We start from the raw sequence: 21,550 nt of genomic DNA, 5'->3' as shown, positions 1-21,550 counted from the left end.
CTGTATGCTGCATCAAAATGCTGATTTTTATTTCAGTCCTCACTCTGTGACTACTAACATGTAACTATCTAGTATTTGTTGCTTAAAGATAAAATGCCATTCTTAAATTTCAGGCTCTTAGAACTAAGGGAAAAGTTGATCAAAACATTCAGTGTTACAATTGAGCAGACACCCACACAAAACACAGAGTGAAAATTGTAACCTAAGAAGTTCTATTAGAAAATTAAAACTTCAAACAATGTAAAGAGAAAGCCATAAAACCAGGTAAAGTGTCAAGCTGAATATAACAGAGATGAAACATGAGAATAATTTTTGCAAAGCGCAGGTACTTAAAGCTGCAGCACCTCACTAGTTTGCTCTTGAGTAGTTAAGATGAAATTTGATAATCTTCTCAGCAAATTCATTAGCCTGTCTTATATGAGATTAGGTTAATAATCTAAGTTCTCACATAGTTTTAGAATTGAAAACCAAAAGATATTTGGAAAAGTTGAAAAGAGCAATACCATAGAAAAAAAGAGTCTGGATAAATAGCAAACAAGATCAATCAGTATTTCAAACCCAGTAGTAATTTACAGAGAGGAGATACATGAAGTGCACATTTGCATAATAAATGCTTATTTCTTGATCTTCTGGTCTCTCAAAGCCACAGTAAAGGTAAAATGGGGACCCTTTCTCTCCTTCCCTGCCATGAAGGAAATGAGGCTTCAAAAGAACCAGGTGAGCAGAGTCACTAGAATGGCATTTAACAGCTTGGTAAACTCATGCATTACCAATCTGCACATCTCACGAGCAATCAAATTTTTATGAGGAACTTGTAAAATACTCTGCTCACCTATTCACAGACTGACAAAACAGGTTGCCTGCAGATACTGTTGAACCTCCACCCTTGGAGGGCAGAGCTCCAAACTCAACTGGATTTGACTTTTGACAACCTGATCTAAAGTACAAGTTTGCCTTGCAATAAGAAGGTGCTTGGAATAGGGGATTTCCAGACGTCTTCTCCAGCTGAAGACATCTTGTGATTCTAAAATAAGTATCTTCAGATTATGGAAAAGAACAGGAATCCAGACTATTTCTGATCTTCAGAAATGCACTGACTCTATCTTACTGTCAGTACCTCTCTGAAGTAGTATTACTTGTTTTTTCCATTGAGTAACTACATCTATTTGTAAGTACACTTTATTAACCTCAAATAAAGACTCTGTGTTCATGTAAGTTTAAAAGAATTAACAGATGAAATAGCTGCAGAAGGCAGTAATTTTAAAAATTTTAGTCTGACCACCACCTTCCAAACCAAGAAGTTTGGTGTCAAAACAAGTAATTTGATGTCTGACTGCTCCCCACCAAGGAAAACGATACTGATAAGAACTCTAGAGAAAAAAGAAAAAGGTACCATAGCATTCTTTCCCTCATCCTCCCTCCCTCCCACAACTTCTGGAATGTCCCTCCCCTTCAGGACACAGCAAAAGCTTAAGGCCCAGACTCTCCAGGACACATCTCAATGCCAGTGTTTGCAGGAGGCAGGGCCCAGCAGCACTGACCAGTCTGAGATCAGTGTCCCAGTGGGATCTCTGTGATCACCAGTGATGTGGAGTGACCAGACAGGATGGCTTTCCTAGGAAAGGGTTTCCATGCTGCTCTAGAGTTGAGTAAACAATTTGCTGAGTCCTGCAAAATTATTCCCTTTATACACAATCCTTTTTTTGGAGGAGGTGAACAGAAGGGCAACAACAAAACATAACCTAATTAAAAATACATATTATGAGCCTTATTTTCACTACAGAACTGCTAGCACCAAGGGAGTTTCATGTTGTTTCCTTGTCCTCCAAATTAGAAGTCACACATATCTCTAATGCATTTGTATTCAAAACTTGTCCATGCTGAGAAGTAATTCAGCCTAATTTAAACCAGTTCTTTCAAACTTAGATGGGGTGAAAAGATTGCATCCTCCTTAAAAGAAGCATACCAGAAAAACTCAACTATATCTCTCAAATAAAAGCATTATAATAATAGCTTTCCTGGGGGAGGAAGGCAGAAAACTGTACAAAGTGGAATTTCTTATCTTTTTGAAGACACTTCTTCTACATTCTTCATCTAATTAGGATTCCAAATCCAACAAAAAATTCCTGTGTAAGTTAGTTTGGAGGAGTGAATGTTTTCCTTTCATCCACAGTATCTCATCAGAAACATATTCCCTGCCTACATGCTTGATTGTGATGAGCTGGACATTGCCTGTAAGGACCACTGATAAAAAATTGAAGAAAAACAAGAAATGAACTTGTAAGCCACTAAACAAGGGCACTTTGGTGGCAAAAACAACTCTATTTTTTCCCTCTGCTAGATTTTTATGCAATATTTGAAGCTCAGAATGTAAGCATTTGAAAACAAATATACAGGTTGTGGAAAGCATATGACCCTTCCAAACAGAATACTGCAATTCTTACAGGAAAAAAAAAAAAGGTTCTACTCTGCAAAACACAAAATGCTTGGCAAAGACTGTGTACCTGTAGATACTATCAGACCTTCAAGGAGAACAGAAAGTTCAGAAGACAGAAACATTTACACACTGATGTAAAATTGTGTCTTTAAAGCATAGGTTACAATTCTGAAACCTCACAAATATGAAGTGTATCTCAGAGTCCCATTTCTTTACCTTTATAATCTATAATCAGTGCAGATAATGCACATAATACACATGCACAAGGGGATTCAGGCACTATTCTGATTATTTCATTAGCAAAATCTGAAAAGGGCAGCATGGCTACCAACCCTATGCCCTCCCCCTAGCACTTGGAAAATATCTACACTGGATATAGACTTAATCTAAAAGAGCCTGGTTTTAGTTTTATGCAAGAATTCTTGACTCACAAAAGAAGCAGCACTGAAAAGCCAGTAAATAACAATATAATACACTTTAGAGTGTAATATACTTAACACACATGAAAATTTTACTCTACCTTGTGCTCTTGCTCGCAGCTTTAGAAAGGTCAGAAAAAATCCTGGTTAATGTGATACTAAGTGAATTGCTACTATCAATATTTCATAAACACTTTGCACCAGCATAAATGAATGGGAAACAAATCAGTTCCCCTGCTGTTTACTCTGGCCTTCACTCTGCTCTTTATTTTGAGTCAGCATAAACATTTACTTTGTCACATAAACAACTCAATGTGGAAACTAATCAGGGTTAAAAATAAATGCAGAAAGAGAGAGCAGCAAAAATAGCAATTTTAACTTCCAAATTCTACCCTTCTTTCCACACTGCCTCTTCCCTTTTGCTAGGAGAAGTAAGACAGGACTGCTTCCAGAAGCAGCACCAACTCCTACATTTTGGTGAAGTCATGGTGTAACTCAGTGTTTCATCCTCTGTATCTACTCTTCACAACAGCCAGCATAGACCCACTTATTAGAATCAAGTTTTCTTATCATTTGCTACTTAGGAAGTAAACATCTTGTTTAAATTATGGAATTATCAACCTACAAAGCAATTAATTTTCACTCAATTCCTTTCACTTTAATAGTGGTTAGAAATGGCCCACCTTCATAATTTCAGTTTCTTTGTCTCTACAGAGGCCACTTAGAGGCTGAAGTAGTTTTGTGTAGATCAAATAAGGAAGTTACTGTGTTACTGTGGTCCTAAAAGACATGAGCTATCCATTATAACTCACGAGACAATTCCAGAGCCAAATTCCACTGCCCAAAAGTACTTGTAGCACTGGGGTGCTGCCAGGGTGTACTTGACAGACAGCAAGGAAAGCAGGACAATTAGAAGCATGTCCTGTCTGAATGGGACTGCTGGTTGATATAAGATGCTGGTGAGGAACTGAAGAAAATGTGAGATAACTTATCTCCCAACACAAACGTGAAACTTTAGCCACAACATGCCTTCACCCCGTGCACACCCTCCCCCTTAGGTCCTGTGGGTATGAGGCAACTGCTGTGCTGCCACTGCAAAGCCACAGGCCTGCTAATGCCACAACAGTAACAATTTGGGGGGATAAGGGGAAAAACTCTGCGGGGTTCAGAATGGCATTTCCAGTAGTATCACACCATCTGTTCAATGACTTTTCCACAGACAGAGCTAATGCTAGAACTACTACGTGTATTTTTAGTAATAGCATTAATACAAAAGCATACGAAAACACAACACACTTCAGTTTCAAAATTCAAACACATCAGGCTTCAAGTGTCTCTGAAATGTTTCCTCCCTATTGTTGTTCCCCTTGGATACCACATTACTAATTGTCAGCCCTCTGGACAGTTTTTGTCCCTTTACACATTCTATGTATTTATGACTCAATTATGACTGTAGCTCATTTTAGGCTTGGGGGGAGGGGGGCAGAAGTGTGTTTTATCCTGTGTTACAAAAACACTTCCATTATAAATGGTGAAGGACAGCACAGCAGAACATTTAGGCAAAAATAAAACCAGCAAGATTAATCAGACTAGAGAACACAAAGACACCACTTCACCTCTCCACCTCGCATTAACTCGTAATCCTTCCTGATTTGGTTCACACAGCACACGAACCCCCGGGGGTTTGGTGCAGTTTCTGACAGCTCAGATGAGTTTTTGGTACAGTGAAGTCAGCTCTAACTTTCAAACTTGAACACTCCTGTACCAGCACAGGCAGACTGAAAAGATTCAGAAAAGACATTTTGGGCAAAACCAGACGCCTAAAGATTTTAAGTAACTGTGAACCACACGTTTAGTCAGCGACAGAAACTAAGAACCTAAGAAAATGCCTTTACAGAAAATAATCTCTGCCGTGGCACTCAGACCCCGCCATCCCGCTGAGCCAATAATCCCCCAAAGAACCCATTTCACTGTTTTGTCCGAAGGAAAAGGAAAGCGAAAGAACATCAAGTGCATGAAACGCCGTTTTGTTCACAGGCTACTGAAGCCAAGGCGTGTCTGTGTGTCCGGATAGCAGAATCCCTGCGGGCACCCGGGACCTGGCGCCGCTCGCTGCTGCCCGGAGCCGGAGCCACCCGGGCGCTCCGTGCCCGCGGCCCCGCTCCCGCCGTGCCCGGGCGGGGCAGCGCCAGCGCCGCTCGGCCGCCAAGGGCAGGGGCTCGCTGCCCGCCCCGGAGGCGCCCCGAGGGACACCCGCAGCCCCGACCCGCGGCCCCCCGTACTCACACCGGCCATCCCTCGGTGCTTCGAGCGCAGCGGAGGAGCGGGGCTGGCCGCCCGCCGGGCCCCGGCAGCGCCGCCTCCAGCGGGGCGGGAAGGGGCGGGATGGGAAGGGCAGGACCCCCGGCCGCGGCCCCGCCGAGCGCGTCACGAACACGGCGGACGGAGATTGGAGCGGGGGCGGCCCGGCCCCGAGAGCCGCGGCCAGGGGAGGGAGGGGGAAGGCCAGCAGGGCCTGGCCGGCCATGGAGGCGCGGGGAGGTTTCTGCCGGGATTCACCCCGCGCTCGGCCCTGCGAGCATCCCCCCAAACTTCGGCCTCTGCTCGTTCCGCCCCCGCGTCCCACCGGTGCGGGTGAACAGAAGGAACACCGCGCTCCTAAGCCATGAAAGAAAGAGTTTTGGCAAGGAGGTGCAGTCGTGTTTCATTCTTAAATCAGTTCAGCAGCTCCCGTGGCAGTCCTTGGCAGTTCCTGAATGGGGGTGTAAGTGAACACTACTCCACCGACTCCGCAAACAAGGGCCAGAGGCTAAAAGGTTACATGACACTGAAGAAGGTTCTTGAAAATGACTGGTGAGCACACAGCAGTGGCCCACAAAATATTACATTCAATGGTGAACATATTTACAAGGATGGAGGATGTGTTTCTTAGTACTCAATTCTGGTTTTTAATTATTCCCTCAAACATTACTAGATAAATTACTAACTTGGGCTTTTTTTTTTTTTCTCCCAAATATGCCTTATGTGTTTGAAAATCTCCAGGAATGTGAACAGTTATGTAATGGGAAATAGTTCCACTATTAGCTGCTATCATGAAATCTATTTCCATCAATATAACTACACTCACAATTTCTAGAGAGCGCAGAAGCGTACATTTTGATAAAACCAATGTATATTCTGGTGCTTCATTCCTTGACTCTGTTTCTCCAGGTCATAAAAAGTCTTCCAGGTGGAGAAAACAGCACAGATCATTTTCCTTCATATCAGACCCTAAACAGGACCACTCACATTAACCTATTCACTTTCTAAGCTGAGAATGGGGAAAGAGGCATCCCTTGGGAAGGAGCTCAGCCCTTCTACATCCACATATTGTTCCCTAGGTAATCCCTGTCTCCTCACATCCACTGCAGAGTGGGGTTCTTCAGCCCTTGGTCAGCTACTGTGTCCAGATGGAGAGATTACTTCTAACATACCCATGGCACAGTAGAAGGGGAAAAAAGCTGATTGTCGAATGGGAATTTTTATCCAGGGATCTGCTGTTCTCTAAAAAATTTGTAGTGGTCTTTAATAGATGAAAGAAGGTTGAAACTCACTGTCTAACAGGTAAATTGAGATAGTACAAGGGTCTAAAGTTGAATGGGTCAAATTCAGGCTTGTTCTAACCCTTTAGATTGGGCAAATGTCACCTAAATCAGTCTTCATAAGCTTCTCTTTATGTGATATTAGAGATTTTACTCTATCTTTCTTCACAGTGAATCAAATGTTAAGAGACCTAATTCTTTTGCCATACTACAAAAGCACAATCAAAGCTTTATTTAACACTAATAATGAACACCTGCTTTAAGATTTCTACACTGTCACCAGACACCTATATGGTACAAACCAAATCCCTTTCATGAGAGTTTGGGTTTCTCTCCAGGGCAAAAAAAAAAAAAAAAAAAAAAAGTTCAGCAAGTCTTATAGACATATTCAGCTCTAGAGTATCACCAGAAACTGATCTTAGATCATAGAACCACAGAGTATCCAGAGCTGGAAGTGACCCACAAGGATGACAGAATCCGACTCCTGGAACTAGGTAACTAAAGCTAAGAACCATCCTCAATCCAATCATCTGTTTTTAGAAACAGAAAATGACTGATACCCAGCTTACACAGTGATATCCAGCTTCAAACAAGCTATTTATTATTTTTGTCATCCAGAAAGAGGTTCAATGCTGCTGTCTCATTTTAATTTCCAAATTAGGTGGCATACAAGCACACAAGAGGCTTGACCCAAAAAGCACTCCTAGTTTTAAGCAAAAAAAAAAAAAACCCCAAAAACCCCAACCAAAACCCAAATTAAATGTACAACAATAAATCCAGAACCTTACCATAAATATACATTATAAATAAATATGAGTTAATGATAACTATATATATTATAAACATGAGTTAATAATGGAAAGTGTCATTCTGACTTTTCATTATGGTAGGACAAGAAAAATGTCACAGACTTGAACCTAAACAGATGTTTTACTATATTCAATTGTATAGGCCATAGAACAGCCAGATTTTATACAGGATGTGTTGGATATTAGCAGTCATGCCACTGTATTTCATTGCTTTGAAAAAAAAAAAGTAAAACAAGTGAAAACTGAAAGTGAAACTTGCCTGAAGTTGGAGGGTATGGCGGAGGATGGTGTCCTCTAAAGCGTGGATCCACTTCTCCCTCTCATCTGCATCTCGAGCTGAAAAAGTATTCATAAGATATTGTTCAATTTCGTGCAGTCTTATATACTAAAGGGCATAGGCAAACAGATCTGATGTCCACACTAAATACGGAAATTAATCACACTGTCTTTGTTTATCACCAAGCACGTAATTCCACATTAATATCCTGTTTCTTCTTCTGTGATTACAGCTCTGTTCCTTGTCCAGCTTTAGGGGAACACATGCAAACAGAGTTTGCACAGATATTCCTCAGTTCATTAAGTAATTTTAAAATTTTCTTATTTACAAGAAAATGACCTGTAATAAATTATCCAGTAATTCTACTTCAGTGTGGACATAATAACTTTCAGGTATGGATTCATAATACAGGACAAACACCCCTAACAGGTCACTGGTGTGAATAATGAAGCACAAAGAATAATCTTAAACATACAACAAACATTAAACTGAAGAAAATCCTACTCTAAAACTGTTTTCTTTCCCCCCTACCCCCAGTACAGACATGCCACCTTTACTTCACTAGTCTGAAAGAGCTCTTTGCTGTGCTCTAGGAGTACTTAAAAAACAAAGGAGCAGAGGCAGTGGACTCCAGGTAAAGAAAGAAGGGAAAATTCCAGAGGCATTAAATGGACTGTAAACAAACTGGCCTGTAAATGGATTGAGAACAGTTATTACCAATTGTTTCTAGTTCCTCATTGAAATGGAAGATATTAAAGGAAACAGGAAGCCTGCTAGAATCTAGCACCTATTATGAATCAGCGAACTGAGATTTCTATCTCACGTATTTTTAAGGAGTTCAGAGGAAATATCCTTAGGTTATAGTGAAATGTACTCTCCAACTCAAAATACTTTGTTTCAATGTTCCCTTCCTCACCCTTTTGTTTCCATTGCTTTTATTTTTTGGAATTCTGCAGCTTAAACCTATCAGTACTTAAAAATGCCCCAAGTCTTCTGAATATGTAGATTTTTCTAAACTCCCCTACCAATTTAAAGATAAACATACTGCAGTGTTTACTTCAGCATATATATACTAATTATCTCAAGTTAACAAAACATCAGGAGAGAACTGACAATGTATGTGTTTGTGAGAAATAATTAAGATTGTATTTTTAATACATAAGCTTGCTCAGAGCCTAACTGATGAGGTGGCCTCACAAATAGTGGGACAAAATTTTCACTAGATGCAAGGTAAAAGACTGAAATCTATCTACTTTTTTTCCTAAAAATACACATTTTTCCAATCTACTACAAGTCAATCTTTACTCACTGTTCTTTTAAAATAGTAGAGTATGATCAATTGCCACAGGTATTTTGACCACAATACCATTAACCTGAACAAATTAAAACTAGACATAAGGAAAAGTGGCTACCAAAGTGCTTTCAGATGCACAGAGAAAGTGGAAGAAGTGCAAGCAATTAAATGTTACTCAGAACAGCAGATGACTTTCCTGCAGGAAATGCAGCAAGTATTAAAAAGCTGGATATGCCTCATTAGAAAGAACTTTTAACTTACAGGACTCTTCTTACTGGTGATGCATATTTTAGTTGAGAAGCTGAAGCAGGCACTGAGGACAAGCTCATACTGCAAAATATGTGGCAGTGAAAGCAGATAGGGTGGAGGGACAGAGGCCCTGTGAACTCCCTCCAGTGACTGCATTACACTAAATACATTTTGCAACATGCAAATTACAGTTCTTCTTTTCACATTCTGTACACACATGCACACACAAACACTGTTCTTTTTGCACAGCATTACACCTTAACACTAATTTCAATTACTGAACCAATTAGAACCAATTTTAATGCTTATTAGTTTCTTTGATTCTGCTTACCAAACCAGGTTCCTTGGCCTAGTCCTGCCAGACATACCAATCAAGTTTATTCTTCCTATACTATTATAGTTTACAGTTTATTCTTACGTTATTCTTCCAGTCACCATTAAACATATATAGTTACCTGTGTCATTAATCTATCAGTGTTTGAAATGTCTCAGTGCTTTAAATTTTCAAAGGTGTGTCCAAAACAACAGTGGTTAGCATTATTTCAATGTGTGTAAGGTTTCTCGGGTTTGTTTTCTGTTTTTCTGTGATGTTTTTTTAATAACCATCTCCTAGTCCCAAAAAACATCTTCCTGGGGAACTGGGGTACAAGTCACTGAGGAGCTATTAAGTAATTCATGGGATACAAACATCCTATGTTGAAGGGTTTTTTCCCACGATTATTTAAACTAAAAAGGAAACAATTAAGATGCAGACCAATGAATTAATCCTTGTGTTGCAGCAGGATTCCTGTGATCTTCCATACTGCCAGCAAAAAGAGGTCACAGTATTAGTTAAATACTAATCTTAATATACAGCAGCCCATTAACAACTGTTATCACATTCTGACTTTATCTGAAACCTCACCAGAACAGAGAGGCCTTACAGCAGCAGGGAAGACCTAGAAATCAACTAATCCATACAGTTCCAAAATGAAACTGACTTTCCCGTGCTCATTAATAAACTAAATTTTTGAAACTTCTGCTTCTTCGATGACCCCTTTACAGCTCTCTCTACCAGGGCTCAGCAGAGGGGGAAGAAGCTGGTTTTTTTTCCTCATATATTAGACATTGCAATTTTCTGGCATAACATGATCAATCCTTAGGGAGCACACATGAATCTCATCAATCCTACTACTTAGAGAAAGTCTTGGGTACGATAAATCCAGGGACACTGCCATAAGAAGACTGCTTACTGCATGGAAACACAGCATCAAAACCTTTTAAGCACTCTCTCTTCAGGACACTGGTTTAATTTCAGGCCATCTATCATTAACAGCAGATCCTCCTGGCTCTCCTCCATAGACTCTTAAGAAAACCACGGAGAGAACCAGCAGGATGCAGTTTTTAGTAAAGCAAGATGCAAGAAAAGTTATATTAAATCTAATCAAAATGGCTGCTGTGAGATTAGGTGCAAGTAAAAGCTCCCTAATGGTAAAAGCAATTTAGAACTGAGCAGCTGCCAAAAGATCACTGATGGGAAAAAAAGAAAAAAAATCAATGGGAACATTCAAAAAAGAGATTAGTCTACATACTCAGAAAGAATTTATGGGAAAAATCTACACACAATGGTCAGAGATCATTATCTACCCATCTGTAGGGAAAGCTAAATATCAAGCTGTTTTTCATTTAAAGAAGGCAACTTTGGTCAAAGAAAAAGCTCTTGCACCTAAGAAGGTTGTGATGCACACCACCTAATATCCACTCTGTATCTGCAGATGCTTTCTTCAGCAGGTAGGGACAAGAATGCACTGCTCATTAGTCCTTGCCTCAAGTACCCTGAAATCACTCCAACTTTTCCATTATTTGATCAGGCTCCATTTTAAAGTTAATCCCCTCCTCAATTCCTCTGTGAAAGCTACTCCAGAATTTGTTTCTGACAAAACATTTGGGATAAGGCAATTCTTATCTAGTCCAAGGAATTACACTGGTGTGCTTATACAAAAATAGAGGAGTATTATCTGGTGCCTCCTGGCACAAAACTTCTAGAAAGAGAAGAAGGGCAAGTGAGATAAACAAGTTGCTTTTCCCCAGACTGATTCTAGAATAACAGCATTACAAAAAAAAACCTAGAAACACTGAAGGACATCTGGACATGGGAAATACCTGACACTTACAAACATAAAGGTGGTTCTTAGTCTGAGGGGTTAATGCAAGTGTTACCTGGTCAGCTGAAATTCAAATTGTGCTAGAGCATTTAACTATCCACAAAAATCACCATGCTATGTCTGCAGTTGAGAGGGCACTAACAGTGTTTTTCTCTTAAGTGCTAGAATTTAATTCAGTTTTTACTGCAATTTAACAGTGAACACTTGCACGTGAAAGAAGCTAAATCCACACAGAGCTGCATAATCACTGCTGTGTGCAAGAGACTGGAATCATTAATGGCTGAAACATTGCAATTTACTGTGATTATGTCAATTGAGCTATTTTTACTTTTTTTTTTCCCCTAGTAGAATTAGTATTTATGAGCTAGATTACAGTTTGTTCCCATATGCCCAAGCCCTCCCTCCTCTGTGTCTATGGTGTATCCTTTGAAAGACACCTGTATAATTTACTGTGACATCTCAGGCATATCTAAGACAAGCACAGGGTACTTAACATGATCACAGTCCTATTTATGACTAGTTCAGAGGAACACACTTGAAAAGTATGTCATTTATTAAAGTGAGTTTTAATATGATATTTTTTAATGTGTATTTTTGGTGATCTGTCTGGTTGAGCTTATTCCTAAGATATTTTCACATCAATCTTATATTAAAAAAAAAAAAAATCTGAGAAAGAAAAGCAATTATTTGATCAAAGAGAAAATTATAGAATGAAAAAAAGTACTAAACACAAGAATTACTGCTTCTACTGAAGAATTTCTGTAATTCCAAAAAATTGTGGTTTAGAATTCCCTTTTGTTTTATGAAATTGTCTTTTATCTCTGAACTTTCCAAACTGCTAAATCAGATATGTCAGGGATTTAAAAAAGTTCTGTTCTATGAGGATAAGAAGTCAGATGAAATGCAACTACATTAGATGCTCTCAGCCTCTATTAATTTTCCAAATAGAGAGTAAATTTTATAATTTAGAGTTCCTATAATATTTACTTTGCTGTGGAGAGATTATATGTGTTTATATAACGTATACCAAATGTTAAAGTACAGCATAAAACAGATTACTTTTTCCAGCCTAAGCTTGATAGCATCTAAAGATTAGATACAAACAAGTTTAACAACTCTACTCCACGATACAGCATTTACCACCAGCATTTCTAGGTCATGCTCAGCAGTACTTGGAAGACAGAATACACACAAAATATATCACCTCAAAATCTGCATACTGGTGATTATTTGTGTGTGTGTGCATCTACATGGGCATTAGGATGAAAGAAAAACCTGAAGAATTAGTGAAAAAAAAAATACTAGATTACTTACAACAACACCATACTGTCACAAGAAGAAATGCATATTTTATTTTCACTCACTGTGACCTACTTACAGGCAGAACTCAGCAAGAAGAGTCTATTACACCCACAGAGTCAATAGAGTCAATTATGCAGCCTTTATTTCCACTGATTTGTATGCAAAATTCCTGTATTTTCTCAGCCAAGTGCAGAACTAATGTAGTATCTTTACACACAAATCACCAGATAATAGAGATTAAATCCTGGCTACACTGAGACCGATAGGATTTCTGCCACCAGTCTCAATGGAGTGGGATTTTATCAGTAGTGCTCAATAAGGTGGAAAAGTCATGCATCACAGGACTGTTCCATGGCTAAATAAATTGCTATTTAAAGTCACTGAAGGCCTTTCAAACCATAGAAAAACATGCAAGATGAAGCAGGGTTTCACACAATCCTGGCAATTGTACTTCCACTGCTGACAAATACCCTTTAACACACGCAGCTCCTACATCTGGCAGTAGCTTGAACATTATTTCCTCTCTATCATAATTTTGGAGTTGTCCCAATCATTATTCTCCCTCCTCCTAATGCCATTCTCCACCCACACACATAAATCAACCCTCCTTTTGTTCTTCAGGTGTCTGACCAGCCTGAGCTCCCTGCCCCTACAGGAAACTCCTGTGCAGTCACAAGGTACAAAGTCATGCCCAAACAAAAGGCATCCAAAGGTCTCCTGAGTACAATGTGTTTGGAAGATGAATCTGTGATCTTGAGAAATCAACTAAACTGTTCTTTTATTGCTACCTAAGCTCAAAAGCCTTTTTAGCAAGCTTTATAATCAGCCCAGAAACATGGCTTTGGGTGAAAAACTTGTATGACACAGGAAACCCATGATCAAGTTGCTATTAATTCTTTCTGGATATCCATATATAATGTGTAATTTTGTAATTAAACATTCCTGAGTGCGGGACAAATCGGCAAGTATATGGTTTTTCACTAAAAAATAATACTTAAATATTAATAATAGCAACACTAAGCAATACTTCCTATGGTATATTTTGTGGAAATGGCTTTTAGGGTATGTTTGCATTTAAAATAATAATAGAATCACAGAATGGTTTGGTTTGGAAGAGACCTTAAAGATCATCTCATTCCAACCCCCTGCCATGGGCAAGGACACTTCCCACTGTCCCAGGTTGCTCAGAGCCCCGTCCAACATGACCTTGGACACTTCCAGGGATGGGGCAGCCACAGCTTTTCTGGAGAACCTGTGCCAGGGCCTCAGCACCCTCGCAGTAAAGGATTTTTTCCATTGCAGATCCCACTGATAAAGCTCTGAAACCACTAGTTTAAGGTAGAAACCATATTTTGGCTTGAACTGAAAAAAAAATCAAAACAGAAGAACAAAAATATAACCATTTTCTTAGCCAATAAAATTGTTGTCAATTTAACAGGTCAAATTCAAGGTTATTGCTATTTGGAATTTCTTGGTAAAACAGAAGGAAAAGAGTGTTGAACTACTCAGTATCTTTCCCCTCCTTATAGTGAGACCTTTTCTGGCCATTTTTCCCCTTCCAAAATACTTGCCACATATCACATATACATTTAAGAGATTCATATTGATGCCAAAAGTAACAATTGCTTCCAGAGGAAGAAAAAAACCCACCAAATCTACACACCACACAGAAACTGTTTCATGGTATTATTTCTTTCCTACTCTCAAGTTTAACACATGTTTTGAAATCTGCAGCTTCAACCTTAAAAACAGAAAACCAAGGAGGTGTTTAAATATGACCATAACAATTGAGTACGGGAAGTCCCATTAAAAATGGCATAACCATGGGGTGATTGGAAAACAATTACAACACAGGATGCTGCTGGTGCAAGAAGGAGCTGCATGAAACAGGAAAAGCACAACCCTGCACCATTCCCTGCACTCTGATCACATGTCCCAACCACTCAAAATACCAGTGCAATACAGCAATAGCAAAAAGGAGGCAGAGGGAAGAGAGGGAAGACAGAAAAATCACTGCAGAGCTAAACCTAGCTCTGGCTCACAGAGGAATTTCTGTAGTTATGCCAATCAGGGGAGGATGAGATGCAGCCCAGAACTTTGTGCAGCCCAGACCTGGTCAGGTAAAGGGAGGATGACAAGAAGCTCAGCTTTACTCTGATCACAGCTTCTCATCCTCCTCTGCAACATAAAAGCACAGTTGAGCATGGAGGAATTCACTGTTTCAGCACCACCAGAAGCCTAAAAGACCCAGAAAAATGTTAACTTAGGATAAACAACGTTGTCACAGCACTTATAGACATCACTGAAGAAATCAGCACAGACCAAGAATTCACACCAAAATCCCTCTCTAGCCATTTTCAATATCAAATTAAAAAAAGCTCTTAAATTTTTTGTTTTTAAAGGCTGCAATTTATCAATCGTTATTTAAATCAGGTAATGTGATAGACTTAAGTGCCTCTTTCTACCACAAGAGCAGTCAGCTTCCTGTCATCTCTTTGGTGGACAATGTCAAAGATTTCTAGAAGACTATAAATATTGACTATTTCTGCAAGTAATGTTGAAACACAGGTATAAAACTAATATAATTAATTTTGATACGTAATACAAACACTTAAAATCTCACATTCTGATACTGCTCAGCACCAAGGCTTTGTGGACCCCAGTATATCCTCAATAATAATGCCTCCCACATTAACAAAAAATCCTTGCTTTTACAACATTATGGCAACCTCTTGCTGGGCATGTCTCCCTTTTTCCTCAGCTGGGATGGTGGGCAGACACAAATCAAGCTACATAACTGAGAAAGGATGGGAAAAAAGGAGAAATCTACCTTTATCAGCTGACAGCTTTCATGTAATAGGAGAATAAGTTGCACAGCAACATTCATGCTTCATTTCTCAGATACTTTTGTGGCAGGAATAGGAAAGGAAAGACAAAGCTAAAGCAAAATCATCTCAGATCAATGCACTGGACTGCTTCCAATCTTTCCATCCTTTATTACACAAAACAGTGGAGACAAAATTGATTTGCCTTCCAAGGAACTGTACTGCAGGCTATAAGAATAAGAGCTGGATTTTCAGATAGGAGTTTAAAAATCTGTTTTCTTAAAAAATATAAATTCTTTTTTCTGCATACAATGTGCGTTTAGTGAAGTACTTCAGTCCAGATAGAAGCTATTATTGCTTCAGGTTAGACAGAAAATCAAATATCAAGAAGAAATATAACAATACCCTTGCCAGAGTCTCTTGAACATCATGTTCCCACTCTTGAATTTAAGTCACAAGCATCCCAGTGAGGAGAAAGAACAGCTAAGTAATATGAAAGATTGAAGAAGTGAATTTCCAAATGGAAAGAGCTTAAAGCTTGGTGATGATATAAAGATGTTAAAAGAAAAACAAACCCAACCCCCACAGTGTTTGAAACTTATGGAACATTTAGAACAGGGACATGTACTGCAGCAAGGAAAAATATATTACCAAGCAAAAGCTTCCTGACAGGAAGGTAAATTAAACTAAAAGTATTATCCCAAATGTCTCATAGCAACTTGAATGGATTTTTGCATCTAATCTGAAAAAAACCCACAAGGGAATACTTTAAGATCTACCTAATTCAGAAGCCTTACAAGCAAGCCATGAAACTGGATATTCAGCATGACAAAACAAGGACAAATCAGGAGATAAAATACATTACTTTTATATCTATTTTGAAATTTTTGAGGTCATTCTATCTCCCTTCCACCTCCAATATGAACAAGCATCAATATACCTGTTCATAACAATAAAATACAGGAAAAAAATCTGCTGGGCACTCTGGCAGAGCTGAAGCCAAGCTGACAGTAAAAACAAAACATGCTGTTTGTTTTACTGCCCATATTTATTCAGTTAACTTCTGTCCTTCATACCCAGTTATTAACTATGTGGATCCCATTTGGGATGTACCCAGTCACCTTTCAAAACATACAATATCTTTGTAATGAAAACTCTTTAACTTTTATTGATGTTCAATACAGGGATGGCCACTAGGAAGCACAGCTGAGAACAGAAAAAAGGGAGATTGTCACAGGCAGAAACAAAACACAAACTTTTCTTCTGAGAAAGACTCAGGAGCTGCCAAAATCCAGTGACAGGAAAATCTTAGTGGGAGATGCTGGAGCTTTGGCACTTCAGAAATCCAGTTACACACATATGGAATCAACTTCCACGTGAGAAGCTGGTCAGGCAGTTTTTAATTACTTACTTACCCTTCACGTCATTACTTCCATCTCTATAGTGTTAGTCAGATGTGCAATTTTATTAATTAACACAGAATGAAGTTTTTCTTTCATTTTTCACTAATTCAAATTCTATCACTGGCTGTCAGCAAAATTCACTGAGGCACTAATCAGTACTTAAAGTCTGAGTGAATGGAGAGCCTGCAAGAGAAACTGTTCCACTGCAGATGGGACCCCAAATTAGGTCAGGAGATCTCTGAAAGCTTGGATTTTTAAAGTTCTGGTTTTTCCCCAGCAAGAAGGCTCCAGCTTGTTTGAATCCCTGTCTGTTCTTGAGAAAGCAGGAAGGAAGCAAGAAGGAAGGAAGAGACTGGAAGCTGCCATTCCTGCAGTTTTCTCTAGTCCAAGACTTCTTTTATAAAGGGTGAATGAATTTATAGCTATGGCTATCTTGCAGAACAAAAGCTCTGTCTTAATCAGGTATTAAAAGTTAGGAAGAAATTGTTAAGAATTTTGTATGTTGTCTTGGATTATTCCCAGAATCTGCCCTACATATCCTATGTAGTCTCAGCATACATGTTGTAATATTTACATTATTAACCACTTGTCATTTATGACTGAAAGTGACCTACATTTTGCATAAGTTAAAACCCGTGTAATACTGAATTAATTTAATATAATGTACAAAAATTTGACATAAATATGACAGAGGTTGCATGAGGTGAGAATGCATTCACAGTGGCTGTAAGAACTACATATATAGTTCCACAGACCTTTTTTTTTTTTTTTGACACTGAAATATCACAGGTCTCATATCTTACCTGTCTTTATACATGTTTGCATTAAATTCAAGTATATTAATACTGTGCTCATGTCATTATAATTTCCTGGGTATCAGGGACGTTATCTTCATAATATGCTAATAGAAAAAGCATAATACAGAAAATAGTGTACAATATCTTAGTTGTACACTAAAGGATACATAAATCCTGGCCTAATATGAAATGCAGAGAAAGAGAAATGATAAAGCACAAGATGTGACAAAATTGCTGTTCAAAAATGACCAATATTACTTAGAGTACAACATTACTTATGTCAAATACTATCAGTTTTCTTAAGATATCTGGCTACCCAAAGGAGAATAAAGCACATAAGAAATCACTGGAAACAAGATGTATTAAAAAAGGTCTATCTTAGTAAATAAAGAGTAGTGATTTCTAGATTTACTTGTATCAAGTTCTCAAATATTCAGCAGTATTTAGCTTTGTAGTACTGAAAGACTGCCCTAGTACAGCATTCCATTACTGCACTAGCAATTAGCTTGCATTTTAACAATTATCCTTGGGAACAGTAGATTTAAGTATTACTGTGAGCTCAGCACTGTGAAGATATATTTATAAGGCTTAATGCAGTGAAAAGCCAGAGGACAGCAGCAGCATTTAGGAAAAACTACAGCACAAGGAATACAGAAGCCAGTGACAATATGGTGTACAATTAATATTTATCATTAGAAATAGTCTCACAAAAGCAACAGTATTGATGATAATTCCCATTTGCAAATCACTGATTCAAAAATATGTACAGTACAATATAAGTTATAGAATTATTTCAGTTAACATAAATGAAAATGACTGCTTAAATGCAAATGTGCCTCTTGGGTATTTACAGTTTCCAGCTCTATACAAAGCAATTATTTAGTCACTGCATTTTAGAGGAAAAGCAAAAGGACTAACAAATGTTAGTTGCAAAATATTTTCATCACACTTCCCTAGGATTTTAACATTCAGGAAAAGGAAGCTCTCTATTCAATACTAGCACAGTATTTTGTCCTACTGCTGCAGACAAAATCATTTAAGGAGTACATAGCAATTATATAGAGCCTTACCCTTTCTACCGGTGAGCCATAGCATGCAATGACGAAACATAGCAGTGGCAGATGGCATTGGTGCTAGGAAATGTGAATAAAAGGATAATAGCAGAGAAATGGTGACTGGCAGACAAGACACAGAAATGTAGATGAAATGAATGCAAGCTGGTAAATCTTGAAGCAAAGCTCCACCGTTAAGCCAAACGTTGCCTCTAGAATCCTCATAATTGAGCATTAAGTTCTATTTGGATACAAATTGCAACCTTCAGACCAGTCTTGATTCTCTTCATAAAGAAATGCATCATTGTATCTTGATAGCGAAGATCAGAAACGTTTTGTAAGCGAAACTCATAATCAGAAGCACATTACTTTCTCCCCTTGAGTGATTTACTCTTTACATTATTCATCTCCAAATCCTGCCAGAGCTACAGTCTCTTTCTAGCACATATGTATCCACTGCAGATGTAAATCCCTGCCTAACCTGCAGCACCCCTGCATCCAGAATGTTCTCAGCGTGCTCATTCATGCTGTTCTGTTGCCAAACATTTAAAATCATCCATCAAATACAAGTGGGATCTATTATAAGAAAAAACAATCTCTTCTTTCAGCTCACCCTGAAAATGGAAGGTTTTCTGATCAACAGTTATTGTGAAGGTGCTGTCGTCCTCATCGTCTATACCAATCACAGCTCCCTGTGAAACAAAGAACAAAATCCTGATAAGGCAAGCAGTGACATCAGCAGCAGACACTCTATCACTACACCACTGGAATTTAAAAAGCTTTGACAAATTAGAAGCAAACTGAATACAGTAAAGAGCAGACAGATTCTCTGTTCAGTCATAGGATACAGTCAGTTCTTTAAAACAATAAATTTTTAGCTGCAGAAAAAAAACAGTGAATGTTTGTAAAGCTATTATCTGGATAATAATATGCATCTTTTATTATTATAATGGAGGTGGCTTTATGCTGCAGCAGCTCCCTACTATGTTCCAACTTGTATTTTAAAGAAGAGTGAGAAGCAACATTTTATATGTATTTTCTGTGAATAAAAATAATAATTCATAAGTACTCTACAAAAAGAAGCTCTTGACCTGATTTTATCTACCATCCTGTAATAAAAAATAAATCATTCTAGCAGAATGAATTTGGCCCATCATGCCCTGTCACTGGTACACTGCATGATCTAATTTTCAGTCCCTAAGTAAATATTAACAGTAAGAAATCAGGATATATCAGAAGCAACTAGCTTTGTCTTCTCATTCTTCATGAATTATTACAAGAAAATGCAAATAAATTAAAGACCATCTGTGCTTAGCTATTTACAAATCTATCCACATTTTCATTCCTGCCCCCTCCAACACTTATAATAAATAACAATTTCACTCAGGAGAAATTACAAAAAAAAAAAAAAAAAAAAAAAAAAAAAAAAGGACAATTCCAAGTCTCTGCCAACTCCAGTAAATTGTAATATTTAGCTCAAAAATCACCAGTGTATTTACTCAGTTTCTTTCCTCCTTCTCCAAGGAGGCACAGCACCAGGATCTGTTGCATCCTTCCCCCACCCACAAAACAGACAGACATGCCTGAAAGGTGCACATATTTAAAGGGCAAATTCTGCCCTTACTCTCAGAGTACACAAAGAGTAACAGCACTACCAGGAGCCCTGAGTCAATTCCAGCCAGGGCTTCCCACAGCAGCTGCAGGGCTGGGGGTCAGGGTCACACCAGGCTGCCAAAACCTAAGGATGGTTTGGGTCCAGACTTGGGGGCAGAGGGAGCTGAGTCAGTGTTACCCACTCCGGTTCCTCACAGTCCCTACATGGGATCTGTGGCCTGTGGGACCAGGTCATGCATGGCTGGGACCAGCACAGGCCCCATAAAGGAAGTCCTAGGTAAGAACAGCACCAACCATCTGTAATCCAAGGCAGTGTGGCAGGAAAGGATAGCTCCAAGCTGGTTTTTTTATTTCCCCCCACTGATAAAATGTGCCACTTAACTTCTCCAAGAGTATCTTCCATATAGGCTTTCCATGGACAGCTCTGTGATCACTATAAAAGAGGCACCTAAAAGGTGTATCCAAGCCAGTATAATTCTGAACACTTTTAGTGCCAGGACACAACAACCACCAGATTTCTTTTAAATATACCAGTAGATAAATATCTGGCACTTTAAGTACATATTTTGCTGTGCAGTAAATCAGAAGGTCACTGCAAGTTGTACAATATCCTTCTCCTCAGCAGCTGTACCATAGAGTCACCGTGGTTGGAAAGGAGCTCCAAGATTATCCGGTCCAATAGTGAACCCAGCACCACTGTGTTCATCACTGAATTACCTCAGCAAGTGCCACATCCACAAATCTTTTGAACACCTCCAGGGACAGTGACTCCACCACTTCCCTGGGCAGCCTGTTCCAATGGCTGACCATTCTTTCAGTGAAGAAATTTCCCCTAATATCCAACCCAAACCTCCCCTGGTGCAACTTGAGGCCATTTCCTCTCATCCTGTCACTTGTTACCTGGGAGAAGAGACTGACCCTCACCTCACCATGACCAAGATATTCTCCCCAGAGGATATAGGTAAAACTCACATAAACACAGAGTGAGACAGCTGAGTCCTGCCCCATGCTCAGGGTGGGAGCAGGGAGAGCTCTCCTGGGCCTGTGAACTCAGCACAAAGCTGTGTACAGTGCACATACTGTCCCTGCAACACTGGGGCAAAGGGTCTGAGCCAGAAGCACAGAAAATGCTTCCTCTGTCATGCAGGCAATACGTATGAACAAGTAAAATTAAAAATAAGAGTGGGAAAGTTTATGGATATTTCAGAAAACTTTAGCAGGACGAAAGCATAGTGAGGATGACACAGAATGATTTATGACTACACTTTCCTAAGTACACTAAGACAATCAGCAAAAGAATTTGAAGATAAAACTTCAGGCCTATGAAATGTGCATTAGGAGCAAAAA

At 39.0% G+C, this 21,550-nt stretch overlaps 1 protein-coding gene across 4 annotated transcripts in view; it reads right to left on the bottom strand.

Moving 5' to 3' along the window:
• OSBPL9 (oxysterol binding protein like 9) overlaps nucleotides 1–21,550 on the bottom strand; it is a 58,070-nt gene that overhangs the window by 25,712 nt on the left and 10,808 nt on the right. For 3 of the 4 annotated variants that reach the window (XR_008438374.1, XM_053985201.1, XM_053985202.1), the window contains exons 3-4: nucleotides 19,203–19,281; nucleotides 7,506–7,582 (exon numbers count right to left, since the gene is read on the bottom strand). Coding sequence is in view for 3 of the 4 variants with exons in the window: in XM_053985201.1 (XP_053841176.1) it covers nucleotides 7,506–7,582; nucleotides 19,203–19,281 (156 nt within the window). In the remaining variant the exon portion in view is untranslated. Of the gene's footprint in view, nucleotides 1–5,142; nucleotides 5,223–7,505; nucleotides 7,583–19,202; nucleotides 19,282–21,550 lie in introns of those variants that run through there. The other variant, XM_053985204.1, reaches the window with a different exon arrangement.

This window comes from Vidua macroura, chromosome 9 (genome assembly GCF_024509145.1).
Source record: "Vidua macroura isolate BioBank_ID:100142 chromosome 9, ASM2450914v1, whole genome shotgun sequence".
In the NCBI taxonomy this organism is placed as follows: domain Eukaryota; kingdom Metazoa; phylum Chordata; class Aves; order Passeriformes; family Viduidae; genus Vidua; species Vidua macroura.
This window is presented reverse-complemented; position numbering and strand designations above follow the sequence as displayed.